The sequence below is a fragment of the Pogonomyrmex barbatus genome, unplaced genomic scaffold (assembly GCF_055798465.1).
Source record: "Pogonomyrmex barbatus isolate J1 unplaced genomic scaffold, ASM5579846v1 scaffold2, whole genome shotgun sequence".
NCBI lineage: Eukaryota > Metazoa > Arthropoda > Insecta > Hymenoptera > Formicidae > Pogonomyrmex > Pogonomyrmex barbatus.
In genome coordinates this window covers 1,040,955-1,057,058 of record NW_028297116.1, presented here as the reverse complement: position 1 = coordinate 1,057,058, position 16,104 = coordinate 1,040,955, and the positions used below count along the sequence as shown (strand labels likewise).

Here is a 16,104-nt window from a genome sequence, read left to right as displayed (position 1 = left end):
ACACTTGCTGCATCAAGCTTAACGACGATAAAACCCACATGCATCCAATATATACGGGTCTTCCAACTGCGATATTTACGAAAAAAAAAAAAAAAAGAAAAGAAAAGAAAAGAAAAAAAAAGAGCGAATATTTACAAGAATTGTCTAAGAGCCCGCTGTGTGACTTAAAATTTCAAAACTTTCGTCGAGAGTCGAAGCTTGTTGCAATATTTTTTTTACGTTTTTTACGTCAAGCCCGCCGTTAATCGCGCGTTTCAGCATCTTCGCGGAAGCCGGCAACTTAGTTAACGACAATTTACGACGCCCGGTGGTGCACTCGTGGATGCAAATGAATCAAGTAATGGCACGATGTGACCCTTTCAGGGACGGTCTCAGGCGAACGTACATCTTAATGTGAGATATGATGTAATCAAAGCTCGCTTTAATTAATGTCAGTCTTATGTTAATAAACGGGCGACCGCTTCGCGTTTTGTAAGCGCGGCTGTGATCTGCCGTGAGTCAGAAGGGTATAATTACGTCGTCGTTTACGCGAATGTAATGGATATGAAATCGCAAAATCGCTTTTCCTATTTATTTGTCCGCCTTGCCTAATTATTCTGCCAGAAATTGCGTTTTATCACCGCAATACATATATATATATTTCAAAGTTACGATGTGACTGCATTTTGTTACAGAATCGGAACATATCTTTCTTTCTCTTTCCTCTTCTAGTTAGTATTAATTAGAGAATTATATATAGTGCCTATAGTATTTCTGTAAAATTTTAATTATTCAATAATTATTCAATTTTAATTATTCATTATAAATCATTAGTTTTAACGTATCTCTGAAAAGATTGTAAAAATATAGGACTATTTAATCTTCCCCCGATTGATCATTAGCTAATTTATCATTTTCCATTATTTATCTTTCTCTGCATTCTTTTCCTGCTTGTCCCTTTATTCTTTTTTCCATTCATACAATCAATATGTAACAAAAAGTATCGCGAATATATATTCGAAGTATAATTTCATGTATAAAAGAACGGAAAAAAAGATTTTACTATCTATTTTAAAGATTTTCTTTTTCCAATCGTTTTTTTTAATTTAATTAAAGATTTTTCGACTTTTCATGTATTGTTTGAAGACAATTAATAATTTGTTTTAAATAATTTGTTTTATTTCGAAATTTTATTGGATATTTCTCTCTCTCTCTCTCTCTTTCTCTCTTTCTCTCTTATTCAATTAAATAAACAAATATTAAACGCGCGTAAATATTTTTACGATTATATAGGAGTTAAAATGTATATGTATACACACACACACACACACACACACACACACACACACACACACACACACACACAAAACATATAGAAGTTGTATATACTACCGATTTAATCCTTTAATACCAAGGCTAAGCACGTAGAACAAACTTACTAATAAATTAAGTTTTGTTCATTAACAAGAGTAAACTGCCATAGATTTTGCTCCGATACAATCTCTAAAATGTATATGGAGTAATAGTGCACTAAATGGAGATAACTTGTACATGTCGATATTCATGAAAGATTCAACTCTCCTTCAAAAAACGGAGGATCTAGATTTAGATTTTTTTTCAATATCTGATGATCATTAAGTTATAAATCACTTAAGATCCAATAAATACAATCCGTATCCATCGTCTAGTAAATAATAATATCGACGAGTGAGCGATTCGATTACCAATGGAAATTGCTGACCCGAGATCACTCACTCCTTTGCCCGGACTTTTCATTCGTTTATTTTCCGCGAGCAATTCATTTTTCTCTTTACACCGTCACGCATATATATATATATATATATACAGGCACGCAAATTTAATCTCTCTCTCTCTCTCTCCTTCTCTCTCTCTCTCCTTTTTCCAGTTACGGTGCTCTGCCTGCCGTTGCTCGACGAGATGACGAGTCGCGTCCTGATCGAGCTGAACGTTGCGTGGCAAACGCATATCCAGAATTCCGTTATCCTGATGATCCACACGGAGGATATCGACCTCTTCCTACCGAGAGACGACCCGCCGCCCGCGTCGCTCTCCACCGAACAACCATCGACCTTGGCCCGCCTCGCGATTACTCAGTCTTCCAATTTTTCTACCACGAATGTAACGCGCGCCGGCCCGAACGCGACCCGGGAGAGAGACGAGAGGACGCGGAGGGGGGTGCAGCAGGCCGCCCCAAGATTCGCCCCCCCGAGGAATCTCAGCAGCACCACGATGGAGAATCTACTTGTGGTCACGCCGCTTGATCGGAGGTAATCGATTATTAATAATGTTAATCCAGAGAGGTACTTTAGTACCTCTCCGATGTAAGTAATTTAGCGGGGTTTAGGACATTCCTCAGAAATAACGCACATCCTCGGGCTCTCTCATTAAAATTAATGATGACGACACGAGCGTGTAAGCTATTTAGCTATTTGCGAATATAAGTTGCAAAATATATTTTCACGATTTCGTAAATTTTGTATAAATGAGACAAAATTAAAAATGAAACTTTTTTCTTGATCGATTTCTTCTAAATGCGAAATGCAATCTTACGATATTCATGACTCTCTATTCGAGCTAAAATCCGCCTTGGTTGAAATGCCGGGTAAGTAGACGGGTGCATCATCGTTCGCGATGAATAATATTATGCGTCATAAATAATATGTATTTTTTTCAGAAATCTCGTGAAATTGATATCAACAAGTTAATACATCTTGGGTCTCAATTATTAATAATAATCGCAATTAAGTCGTTCAGAGTGTTATAGCTGAACAGCGTCGGATCATGAATAATTCCGCAAGCAAATTAATTAACGTCCCCGGAATTATATAATTAATCACTTGCTCTTCAGTCGAAATACTTGTAGCTTATTTTCTTCGTATATACTCGACAAGAAGAGATATAAGTACTACGAGAGAAGATTTATAATGACAAAAACTTTATCCGCTGCCTAGAAAATCCTTCCAAGCTAGACCTTTTTAAAGCCCCCTCGGATTATTCGTAAAAATATTAACGTATATAGGTAAGCAGCTTTCCTCTTTTTAAAAACGTCTAACCATAATTAGATACAAAGCTTTGAAGCTCAAAAGCGCCTTTTATTGTATGAAACGCCTTTACTGTGTTCTCATAAATTAACATTAAAGAATTCGCAAGAGATTTTGCATAATTGAAATGCAATGGACATTTATTTCCCGACGTCTAATTTGTTCGACGATTTATTCGGAATTGCATTATATACGTATCTCTTACCTAAAATCGCGCGTTGATTTATCTAACGGACGAAATTAACCCGGGATCGAAGGTCTCCCTCGTTCGATCGAGGTATTACGTAATTACGAAATTCCGCGGCCGTGACGAGCCCGAATTATAATACAAATCGCGCCTGTCGAATCATCAGGCCGGGAGTTAATTGTAGGCGCCGATCCGTGTAATTCGCCTCGTGATTAACTCACGAGAACGGCCCGCGGGCGTCCTCGGCACGGCGGGGCGTCGCGACGCCGCGTCGCCTCCTCTCGCTCTCAAGACGCTCTCAAGACGCAGATTGTCTCACGCACAGGTATGACGTGAGGAAGGTCCTCAACGGCACGCAGGACTACGCGACGCTGGCGTTGCTCGATCGAGTGAACGAATCGCTGGCGGTGTTGACGCGCGACAACAGCACCCTCGACGGCCACAACAACAAGATGTACACGTACGCCCTGATGAACTGGCGTGACGCCGGCTGGGAGCCGATCCTCACGGTGGTCGAGCGGCATCAGCAGCTGCTGGTCCAGCAGCTGACGCCAAGCGCGGTCGCGTTTCTCAATATAGAGACGCCCGATCTGCCGTCCTGCGACGCCGACGGCGATTGCCCGAGTGAGTTCGTGAAGATATAACAATCGGCACCCGCCCCATTTAAATTTGCCCCCCTTTAAATGATTTTATCGCGCAATTGATTGATGGCATTAAAGGCATAAATTGATAGGTAAACTTTTCCAACGAAAAAAAAAATTTTTAATTTGGTTTTTTTAAGTTTGCGGCAATGACAATTGATGATCAACATTGTGTATCGTTGTGATGGAATGAAATTTTTGAAAAAAGAGAGAATTTATTTATTGGATATTTTGTTTTAACCCGCTCACTGTCACGATCGCGTTGTAGTGCGAAGGTATTGTCAAAAATAGGACGGGATAATTGCGGAAGAATGGGGGAAGAAAGGATTCTCCCTTCGTCATCTTTCGCCACCGATCCGATAGAGATCGATAAATCCGCTCCCTCGATTCCGAAAATATCGCCCGATAACACCGTAATGAGGTAATGCAGTGAATTAATTATTTAACAGATGGCTTGGTCGACATGTCTTTCCGTACCACACATATCGTAGCTATTATTCTGGGGTCGCTGCTGTTCACCTTTGTCGCCATCGCCGTCGCGATTATAGTTCGGTGAGCGATCACTTTATCACGTTATACGTCATATCATTTATAGCCCATAGTCAAACCCATAGAAAATGACATGCGTCAATGCTCCTGTTCGCGCCTCTAATCGTCAGAAATACTTCTTTATTTTTGACATATAAACGCATAGAATTAATAACAATTTTTCATGAGTATGTCTCAAATTATGATATATTTCATTCAAATATTAATTAACGTTATTTGCGACATTTAATTAGACGATAATAATTAGAAGAGAAATTATAAATCTCGTTTTCTAATCAGTTTCATCTTCGAAATAGTTTGATGAACAAAATTTTATAATTGAATGGGAAAAATTTAAATTAATTATTGCAATAAAACTTTTGTGCATAAAATGCAAAAAGCATTGAACAAAGACTTATTATTGTTTTATTCTCAAAATTTTTCTTGCGCGAAGCGTTTATTCTACGTACGTAGATATTCATAAAATTCCGGAATGTTTATATTTTTTAATAAGTCTTTGTACCGGATATGTTAACAATTTATTACAGAAAGCGACTGCTGAAGAAAAGGATGTCTAAGGGCCCGTACAAAATCATCCTAACGACGTCGGACTTCGTTTTTCCTCAAGTGCCTCCAGTAGATTCGAGAACGGTGAGTGGAATTTCTTTCAGAGCATGATAGGAGCTTTTAATCCTTTCAACGCCGCCGAAAAGAAATTTTAAAAAATCCTTGCATAGAAAATTACATAGAATTATTAATGAAGTTATTCAGTTACCTCCTTTATCAGTGCCTTTGATCGTTCTCCCGTGAAATATCCCGAGAACGGCGAATGAATGAGATTAATATCTGTTGCTAAACTCGATGGGAGTTTACGTAAAATTCCAGCGGTGTTTGCTTTTTATTACTACGCCGAAACAAAACCTTAATCCGACGTTCTATACGACGAACAAAAACAATTTTTCACTGTCGTTGGGTCGGACTGGATTGTGGAATCGTATTAGCTCTGCGGATTAACTTTTCCTTGCGAGGAAATTCTTCTCGATATGACGCAGCGGACCGTTTCCATACGAATCGGTTTGCTACAATTTTGATAGGATATATAGATATATTTCACGCGAGAGCGATCGCACTGTGAGCTCCTAAATTATCGATCTGGTGAGAAATGCCCGTTAAACGTCATTCGATACCAGATTACCGGGCTTAATTGAACTGTCAAAACGAACTTGGAGCACATCAATAATACATCAAACTCGTCGTAAACTTTCACATTGTCGTTTCAAAGAATCGCTCACAAATCTTTCACGGTGCTGGGATTCGAGGACTTGCAAGGACGATATAAAAGAACGATGTAAATGCCATATTTCCAGGAAGCGATTTTTCTCGAGACAAAGATTCTCGAGAGAAAGTTAAAATGCTATAAAGCGTAAAAAAACGATTAAAAAGTAGTTTCCACCCCTGTAGCCTGTTGAAGCATATATAAAGTATCACTTACGTTTCTACCTAATCCCCCCCTCCCGCCCCGATTTTTTTTTCCTTTCCTTTCTTACAGCCTCTTTTATATCGTGGATCAGGGCGGAGGGGGGGATTGAGCCCTTCCGGTAAACGTTTGGTATAACCGGCGGAATAATAATCGGCGGTCTCATTACCTCGATCGTATCCGTTTCGAACGAGATTTCCGCGAGATAGACGCGAAATTTTATCGCACGAATTTTCTCGCGCGTGCTCTCAGGTAGACGAGGGCATCGAGGCGATGCTGTGCTGCTGGCTGCAGCAGCTGCAGGAGTTCGGCGGGCCGGAAGTCGAGAAGCCGGATCTGCTCCAGCTCGGAAGCGTAAACTCCCTGAGACCGTACCTGCAGGCCAGCGGTGGCAACATGTCGCGGCATACCTTCTTCAAGGACCCACGTGCCAGATATAACGTGAGTACACTCAGGATACGGCACGTTATTTAACAATCGCGTCCCCTCTCCCCCCCCCTCCCTCCGGACAGACCGGCCGCGTTTACGTCTTCGTGGTGGAAACTCGTCGAACGTTCCACCTCTCTGCGGCCCTCGGTCCTTACCACTCTCGACTCCGTTCCAGATTTTAATCTCCGTTGATCGAGTTTCCGTGTTGATCGAGTCAGGCTCGGCTAACTTGTATAGCCGCGCCTGATAATTTATACGAGCGCAGCGATAAGGGAATAATAGCGCGTAGAAATAGTTGTCTAATATATCTCGCAACATCCAGTTTTATCTCTCGTCCATACGTTTATACGAGGAAAAAAAAAATAGAACGAGAATCGGTAACGCGGCAAAAAAAAAAAAAAAAAGAAAAGAAAAAGAAGAACTTGGGATGTCCCATATATTCGCTTTCAAGGCAGTATCGGTATTTTGCATTGTACACCTTCGCCCTTGCAAACAATTTCACTCTTGATCACTTTCGAGAATTTTCTGCTTGACATGACGCGCGGTATTATGCGACACAGCGCCAAGAATATATTCTGGGGGCTACACATCGATAGTCATTTTCGCACATCGTAGTAGACGTCAGTGTCCCTCACACTGGCGACACTGATTAATGTCGTAAGTTCCGGAATATGATTGGGCCGATAAGCGAGAACTCTCTCTCTCTCTCTCTCTTGCCGCTAATGAAGATGGATAAGACAGTATTAAAACACCATTGCGACCGCTACGAGCTAATCTCTAGTTCATTTCAATCGTCAAAATGTTTCGTGCCGCGGAAACTTCAAACTTTTTCTCTGGACGCAGCGTAAAGTCGATAGATTACAAGACCGAATACGGATATAATCAATATTCGAATTAATGAACGTCCTGATTTCTGGTAGGGTGACTTGGTTCAATTGAAGGAGCTGCCCTTTCAAGGTACGTTCGAACTGAAGAGCAAGGCCATGGACGTGCTGGTCACGGTAAAGGCGCACATCCTTTTATTCATTCCTCTGAGTTAGATTTGATCGAGTTTCTCCCCACTTCCAACGTTTCTACTTTTGAGCAGATCCACGGGCTGCGACACGAGAACCTCAATCCCATGATTGGATGCCTTAACGAACCTACGAGACCCTGTCTAGTGTCGGAGTACTGCTCGAGGGGCTCCCTGGAGGATGTACTCGTCCAGGATGAGATTAAACTCGACTGGTCCTTCAGATTATCCTTGCTCACCGATCTTGTACGAGTGAGTAAGATCGCCTCCTTCAACGTGATGCGTTAAATACCGCCAAGAAGGTTCCAAACCAAAAAACACTTAAAAGAAATAAAAAAAGATTTGCAACTTGTGATTTAACAGATCTCGTTGCCATTTATTTTCTTTAATTGATATAATAAGGATAATATAAAAATTAAAGCAGAATATGTCGAATGTTCATAATTTAAGGTTACTTATCTTAAAATTTTCAATTAATGCAGATACTAACAATTTTATTTAGCGTTAGAATTAATAGAGAATTACTTATTTATTGCAAAGAAATAAAAAACAATGTAACAAATATATAAAGCTTAATAGCAAAATAAATAATAATGACAGAGTACAAATATTCGTGATATTAATATTAGAAACTGGCGCCTATGAATTGATTTAGCCTAATTAAAGATATAATCGAAAAATTTAATTAACATATTATTATATAATTAATATATAATTTAATTAATATATTAATATATAATTGATATATTGGAGATTGGAATTTTGTTAAAAAAATAAAAAAATAATATGATGTTTATAATATTATCTTTTAATCTATCTTTTACATATACATTATATTACATTTGAAGCACTATGATAAATTTTGGATGGTCTATTTGTACTTCAGGGTATGAGATATCTTCATGGCACTCCGATACGCGTCCACGGCTATCTCACGTCGCGAAACTGCGTGATCGATGCAAGGTGGGTTTTGAAAGTCACCGATTACGGCCTGCCTGCATTTTATGAAGCTCAAAATATAGTGCCGCCGGTGAAAACAGCCCGAGGTAACTTCTTTTCCCTTCGATTTCTGCTCTGTCCCATTATATCTTCTTTAGCGTACGCACGATGCGATCTGTTCCGCAATATAAAATTTTTTTTTTAATTAAAACTTAGACAAGCAGGAAAGATTGTAATAATTCCTACAGCTTCTCAAGAATATCATATAACATTATTATTATAAAGCAATCTTTGTAGTATTACTTTCTTGGAGATTACTTGGAAATTGCGTTTTCATTGATCAAGCTCTATTATCAAGTGTTTGTTGTACGTTGTTTAGAAATTTTGTTGAGGTACAGTAATACTCTGAGTTATAAAGTTTTACTGATTAAAAGTTAAACGTAAATGCTTTACTTAATTGAAGATATTCAAGCTGAAATTCCGAGTTTTGCATTACTTTAGAAGATAAGGTTACAGCAGAGGAGTGAGAATAGATTGGGATAGAATTAGGATTAGGATTAGAATAATTAACATAAGCGAGCAGCTATTAATTTTGTTAATAATAATAATGTTGGCTTATTGTTGGGTAGATCTGTTATGGACCGCGCCGGAATTGCTTAGACATCCGAATTTGCGGAAAAAGGGAACTCAGCCGGGGGATGTTTACAGTTTCGGAATTATCATGCAGGAGGTTGTTGTTCGTGGAGAACCATTTTGTATGCTCGCCCTGTCTCCGGAAGGTAATGTGTGCACGATTTCTGTCATTTAAAATATAACGCGAGACTTCCTGCTTTTATAATTCTCTCGAAATAAATAACTAAAACAAGAGAACTAGAAGAACAAAATGCCTTCATGCATATATAATAGTTTGATTTTGAATCACGAAAAAATTAATTACTGATTTCTAAACCGTAATTAATATTATGCATAATGTGCGATAATAACTGTACATGTTCACGTTACTGTAAATTACATCCATTAATATCGAAAAAGTATAACCGTGATAAATGAATGGAAAAAGGAGACAAAAATGAGTCAATTTTTTGCGCATTTATTATCATTTTCCAATAAAATGATTAACAGACAGGTATATAATTATAAATCAGATTTTCGCATTACTACGGATTAAATCAGTATTTGCTAATTTATTGGCACCGATTATCCAAGAAAACGAACTTCTAAATCTTACAATACCATTCAACCGTCAGTGAAATTAAATTTAATAAATAAATTCTATAAAATAAATTATTCTATTGAAATTCTATTAAAATAAATTTTAACGATAAAATTTTTAATTGTGTTTGAGAATCGCAAGATGTTAGACGTTCTTTCTCACGTGATTTGCAGATATAATCGAAAAAGTAATGAAGCCACCGCCATTGATCAGACCATCAGTCAGCAAAGGCGCTGCCCCACCAGAAGCTATAAATATTATGCGTCAATGTTGGGCAGAAACTGCTGAAATGAGGCCTGACTTTGATGACGTGCACGATCTTTTCAAGAAGCTAAATCACGGGAGGTAAAATTGGTGACCGACCGTATAACCCTCGAGACATTGTCCACTTAACGGAAATATCGGATGTTAATCGAGCTGTCAAAATCTATTTCTCACAAATTTAATCACGATTCAACATCGTAAAATAGTTTCAAATTTTTGATTATAATGATTTCTCTTTCAATAAATATCAGTCATAAATTATTTTTGCCTAGATAAACCTTAACAAATGAATAAATAAATGAATAATGAATAATTAATTAAAAAATTTTTTTTTAATTTAAAATGATTTAATTAATTAAAAAATCTTAGTTTAAGAAAATATTTCACTTGTTTAACTAACTTTTAATGTTATTTTTCATTATTATTTAATTATTTTTCAAACAAGTATATTTTAATGGTAGATAAAAATATGTCGCTCGGACTTCTCGTTTCGTTTTTGTTTCCAGAAAAGTAAATTTCGTGGACACAATGTTTCAAATGCTCGAGAAGTACTCGAATAATCTGGAGGAACTCATTCGCGAGCGGACGGAACAACTTGACATGGAGAAGAAAAAAACCGAACAGTTATTGAATAGAATGTTACCTAGGTAAACAACAAAAAGATACATTCTCAGATTTTGTTATTTTGTAAAAGTAATATATTTACAGTGCAGAACTGGATAAAATGTCAACGTCGATGTCAAATTTTAATAATTTAATTCGATTGCTTAAAAATTAAAACTGAAAATTGATAAAGAGGATTTTAACAGGATTTTCTGGAAAATTAGCATATTTATAGCTGGGTATTTCTAGTTCGGTTGCCGAAAAATTGAAGCTCGGCATGCCTGTCGATCCTGAAGAATTTCGCGAGGTCACGATTTATTTCTCAGACATCGTTGGCTTCACGACGATATCCGCGCGCTCGACACCTTTTCAAGTGGTTGATCTTCTTAACGATCTATATACTTGCTTTGACGACACGATTAACGCGTACACAGTTTACAAGGTAATTGCAATGAATATATAGAGCCTTAATTTCTTCTCGATAAATTTATTTACGAATATTATTTTGATTTAAATAAAAATAAAGTTATATAATATTCTTTAAATTATCTCATTATTTGTAGGAAAATACATTGCAAAATAAAAATCAAATATTAAGCATTTTTGTCGAGATCGAGTGTTTATCTTAAATTTTTTTGACGCTTTACTATAAATATTCAAAACTTCGATTTACTTTTGCAATATTAGAAGAATATTTTTGTTCGAGGATGTTTCGGATTCCGATATTGCAGAATGCGTATTTCGAATATCACAGGTGGAAACCATCGGGGATGCCTACATGGTTGTCGGCGGCTGCCCTGTGAGAATACCCGATCACGCAACTCAAATAGCAACTATGGCGCTTGATCTGCTGCATCAGAGTGGAAAGTTTAAATTAAAACATCTCCCGGATACGCCACTCAGGCTACGCATCGGTCTTCACACGGGTTAGCTATTTAAATTTTTCAAATAATTTCTTCTTAGTCGTCAAAAATCAATAATTGGAAAAAAATCAATCCTAAATATATATTATATTTATTTTCAATTTTTCTTTTACTATTAAAAAACGCGATTTGTTAAGATCATCTTAAATAATCTTAATCAATGCGTTTTCATTAAATGCCTCATTGCTTACACGTTTCAATTACCAAATTCCTCCACTTTGAGAGCTTCGCGAAGTGAAAACGAGTAAAATCCAATCGCAAATAATCGCCGGTCGAAGTTCCTCTCGCCCGAGGAATTTATATCTCGTCTCTATATGCTTTATGCTGATTAAATCCATGCTGAAATAGCAAATCTAGACGGCACGCCGTCATCCCGACGGCGTTTCTACTTTTATCGGCAACTTCGCGAGAGCGTTCTCTCGCATGCCTCGGTTGAAATATTAAGGGAAGGAATTCGCTTTTCCCCCTCGTCAGGGCCGTGCTGTGCCGGCGTCGTTGGTTTAACAATGCCGCGTTATTGCTTATTCGGCGACACGGTGAACACCGCCTCGAGGATGGAGTCGACCGGCGCGCCGTGGCGTATCCATTTGAGCCAGGCGACGAGGGATCGATTGACGCAGGTCGGCGGATACCACATTGAATACCGCGGGCCCACCGACGTCAAGGGCAAAGGCAAGATGCCGACTTACTGGCTGCTCGGCAAGCAGGGCTTCGACAAGGAGCTTCCCAAGCCGCCACCCCTTAGGTAAGTCGTTTCATCGCGGGCATTTTCCAAATTCCCACCCCCCCACCGCGCGCGCGAGCCCGGGTTCCTCGCAAGCCTCGGGTCTCGTCGTAGACCCACGCCAAGCCATAACTTAACGCCTCTCGGGCTGCATCCGGGCGGACTTATTAAGTTCGATTTATTACAATGGGTCTCGCCCTTTTTTACATTCGACGCGGCTGTCACTCTCTTCTTTCCCCCCCCCCCCCTCCTATCGCGCTCGAACGTTTTTGGAACTCTAAAGTGTAACGTGACGAGGGGTGGTTTTAAATAAGTTCCCGAATATCTAACGGCCTGCGAAGCGTATCGCGGAGCCGAATCGTGGAGAAAAAGGTCAGATTTAATCAACGAAGTTACCGCGTATTCCTTTGATTAAGTGTCGGAATGCTGAGCGCGCGCGGAGAAATGCGCTCGAGAGTTTTTAATTATGTAATAATGGGTTGCACGGTAGGTGGCCGTACTTTGTGTACGTTAACTTTACTCCAACAATCGCGCGACTTTTACCTCATATTTTACTGCTTATGATTGTTCGACGTACTCGCGAATGTGATGTAACAACAAAGTTTTTCTCTCTCGTACCTTAACTATTCTTTTATAATACCCATGGGCAAAAAGTAACCTACTTGGCAGCGTGCGTATAGCCACGGAGGAAAAAAATATTCTTGAAATTAACGTTTATATTATGCACAGTGTTTCCAATCTGACGCACAACCTTTCAGCCCCAGCTGAAACAGATTCAAATCTAAGAAAAATGACTGTCTCGCAAAATTCGAGGCAGTCATTTTTATGTCATACGTGATAGCATAAGATGGAAAAAAAATTGAATAGTAGTCTATTTTACATAGTAATTAATTTTAAACGTTTTCTTTGACGAAAATTTAATCAATTATTTAATCTTAAAATTAAGTAATTGAAATACGTATTTATAGCAAAATATTATTTAACAAATGTTATTTAGTACTTAAGTTAAATTAATTGGTTTTATTATTAATTGACGATGTCCGATAATGTAATTGGTTAGCAAAGTAAAATAACGTGGTGACTCAGAGAAATTTAAGATAAGACATTTAATTTATTTTTACTCTTCGTATTTCTTGTATGTTTATTCGCACTATTTGATTTTCAGATATTTAATATTTTTATTTATTACTATTCTGCTGCCATAATCAGAGATAATCATGGGTGAGTACATTTGCACATAAATAATTCAACAACCAAATTGATTATATTCACAATAAATTTTCTCTCACGTTAGATACCAATGCAGCGAATATTTAAACAATAGCTTTAATATTATTTATCAAGTATCTTCCACATGATCGTCCGCATGAAGTTTTTAAAAATATCGAAAAACGGCTTTAGAAATTTTTATTGAAAATTCATCATAAACTTTTATCAGTTGATTACAAGCAGCGTAAAGTAAAATGAGAATGCAAACACAGCGCATGAATAAACATACGGCAGGGACTATCAGCATCAAAACGGCATTTAACGTCAAGATGTCAATTACTTTAAAAGTTGCTTTTCATGTCTTGAATTTATTTCTTCCTCGTCTAAAGTTAACTTCTTCTTTCCGGTGATGTAATCATATCATTTCTCGGATAATCACTTTTATAAGTATTCAATTTTTGTCAGTTTTACGAGCGATATCAGCACTAACGCGATGCAGCAATCAATGAATAAACAGCCAACATATGGAGTATCTGAATCCACCGGGGTTGAAACTTCGTTCGCATCGAAACGTCAATTTGCTCGAAAAATTCTCACATTCGCGTTCCGGCACATGAACCGTTACGCGAAAAATAGCAGTATACATAAATAACATAAAAGTTCGATGTATACCAATTTTTACGCGCTGACACTTTGAAGTGACGTAAAAGTTAAGAAAAGTTTCCTTTCCTTATAGGTCCATAGAAAATCATCATAAAAATTGCATTTAAAATTTATCGCTCATATTCGCAAACATATTTTTGTATCATGTTTACATTTTTTTATTTTTTTTTTTTTTATTTTTCTGCCATTCCACGAAATACGAGTGATGAGCTTATGAGCGCTATTTCGCTCGACGGTTTATATTATTCTTGTCTATGAATTTCCGAAGACTCGATGAAAGTCTCATGCGGTTGGCCGGCCATCAGAACGGAGTGTCGAGCGACGGAGTGGCGTGCTCGCTTGTCGCTTGTGTGCCGCAGCTACCGGTGATCCCGTCGCAGGATGAGACGCACGAGGAACCGACGACTCCCGTCGAAGTCAAGTCCGACCGCCAGGATTCCGTTAGCAGCGGCGTCACCAACGGCGGCAGTCGAACCGCGTCCTTCGAGGAAGCCGCCAGCACCAGAAAGGTCGCCGTGTCCGTACACGACGAGCGCACGTTGTTGCCGAGCTATTCCTTGAAGTCCTCCACCGAGGTGTTGCAGAGCAAACTGGACACGGTGACGAGAACGAGCGAGACCAAGGTTCACCAAGGCGTTACCAAGAGCACGTCCGGCGACACCCAAGCTTCCCTCGGCGTGTCGTCCTCGATGTCCTGTACCGATGCGACCGCGGCCATCCTCGGCGCGTCCACCAGTTCGCTCACGTCGATCCCTAGCACGGCGGCGTATCGACAGCCATTGGCGAGACATCGCCGCTTCGCCGCTGGATGCATCGACGAGAACGATCTCAGTACGCCGTACAATCATTACAGATGTCTGTCACCCAACGAGCATCACGGTACGTATTTAGAAACTCGAGAATCATCATATATCTCCGAAACCTCAAAGTCTGAAAATTATTTTTCTTTAAAATTATATATATATATATATATATATAATATCTCAAAATATACTTTTATTCATGTATTAAAAGAATTTAAATGTGTAATTAAAAATTCTTATATATATTAGGTGTACAAAAAAGTTCTGAGCTTTAGATTTCATAGAACCGAAATAACAATTTAAATTTTATATATCTTCCCGCCCCTTTGCGGTTTTAAAGCGGTTTGACATTTGACCTTCTAAAATGCCATACGGTTTGGCGTTTGATGCACATAACCTCAAAAATCAGTAGTGTTCACGATAGTAATAACAAAAAAGAGTATAGTAATAACATATTCGATTTTCCATCCACTTCGCGTTTCATCTGAAGAAAAATGCTGCTGAAGCCACTACAATGATTTGTGCTGCATATGGAGAGAACGCTGTAAGTCATATTACATGTAAAAGATGGTATCAAAAATTTCGCCAAGGAGATTTCAGTCTTGAAGATGAACCGCGTGTTGGATGCTCTCAAAAAATTGAAACGGACGAATTGCAAGCACTGCTGGATATAAACTCTGCGCAAACTGAAAAGGAGCTTGCAGAACAGCTTGGCGTTACGCAGCAAACCATTTCCGTACGTTTACATATGATGGGAAAGGTTCAGAGGGAAGGCAGATGGGTTCCGCATGAATTGTCCAAAGACAACAAAAATCGTCGGCGTGACACTGCACTCACTTTGCTTTCAAAATTCCAGAAAAAAGATTTTCAGCACAAAATCATTACAGGCAATGAAAAGTGGATTCTTTATGATAACCCTAAACGTAGAAAATCATGAGTTGATCCTGGTCAACCTTCGACATCGACGCCCAATATCCACGCAAGAAGATTTTGCTCTGTATCTGTTGGGATTGGAAAGGTGTGTTGTATTACGAGTTGTTACAACCGGATGAAACAATCACGGCAGACCGTTACTAACAACAATTGACCAATTTGAGCGATGCATTAGAAGAAAAGAGGCCATTTACTGGCCAAGGACGTCGTAAAGTGATCTTGCTTCATGACAATGCTCGACCACATATTGCGAAAGCGACTCAGGATATCTTTGCGTTAGGCTGGGAACTTCTCCCGCACGCGACGTATAGTCCAGACATGGCGCCTTCCGATTACTATCTATTCCGGTCGCTGCAGCATCATTTGGCTGATACACATTTCGTGAGATTTGAAGAGATACGAAAATGTATTGATGACTTTATCGCTTCGAAGCCGGTGAGCTTCTATCGTCAAGGAATTCGCAAGCTACCCGAAAGATGGCAAAAGGTCGTTGATGCAAACGGGGGGGGGGGGAA

General features: G+C 38.9%; 1 protein-coding gene across 4 annotated transcripts in view; it reads left to right on the top strand.

Moving 5' to 3' along the window:
* LOC105430561 (retinal guanylyl cyclase 2) overlaps positions 1-16,104 on the top strand; it is a 59,077-nt gene that overhangs the window by 36,792 nt on the left and 6,181 nt on the right. For 3 of the 4 annotated variants that reach the window (XR_016139051.1, XM_089076076.1, XM_089076077.1), the window contains 16 exons: positions 1,886-2,267; positions 3,554-3,852; positions 4,319-4,421; positions 4,946-5,048; positions 6,127-6,315; positions 7,224-7,304; positions 7,391-7,567; positions 8,202-8,361; positions 8,884-9,033; positions 9,641-9,812; positions 10,238-10,378; positions 10,584-10,776; positions 11,089-11,260; positions 11,732-12,002; positions 13,191-13,202; positions 14,122-14,732. Coding sequence is in view for 3 of the 4 variants with exons in the window: in XM_089076076.1 (XP_088932202.1) it covers positions 1,886-2,267; positions 3,554-3,852; positions 4,319-4,421; positions 4,946-5,048; positions 6,127-6,315; positions 7,224-7,304; positions 7,391-7,567; positions 8,202-8,361; positions 8,884-9,033; positions 9,641-9,812; positions 10,238-10,378; positions 10,584-10,776; positions 11,089-11,260; positions 11,732-12,002; positions 13,191-13,202; positions 14,122-14,732 (3,216 nt within the window). In the remaining variant the exon portion in view is untranslated. Of the gene's footprint in view, positions 1-1,885; positions 2,268-3,553; positions 3,853-4,318; positions 4,422-4,945; positions 5,049-6,126; positions 6,316-7,223; positions 7,305-7,390; positions 7,568-8,201; positions 8,362-8,883; positions 9,034-9,640; positions 9,813-10,237; positions 10,379-10,583; positions 10,777-11,088; positions 11,261-11,731; positions 12,003-13,146; positions 13,203-14,121; positions 14,733-16,104 lie in introns of those variants that run through there. The other variant, XM_089076078.1, reaches the window with a different exon arrangement.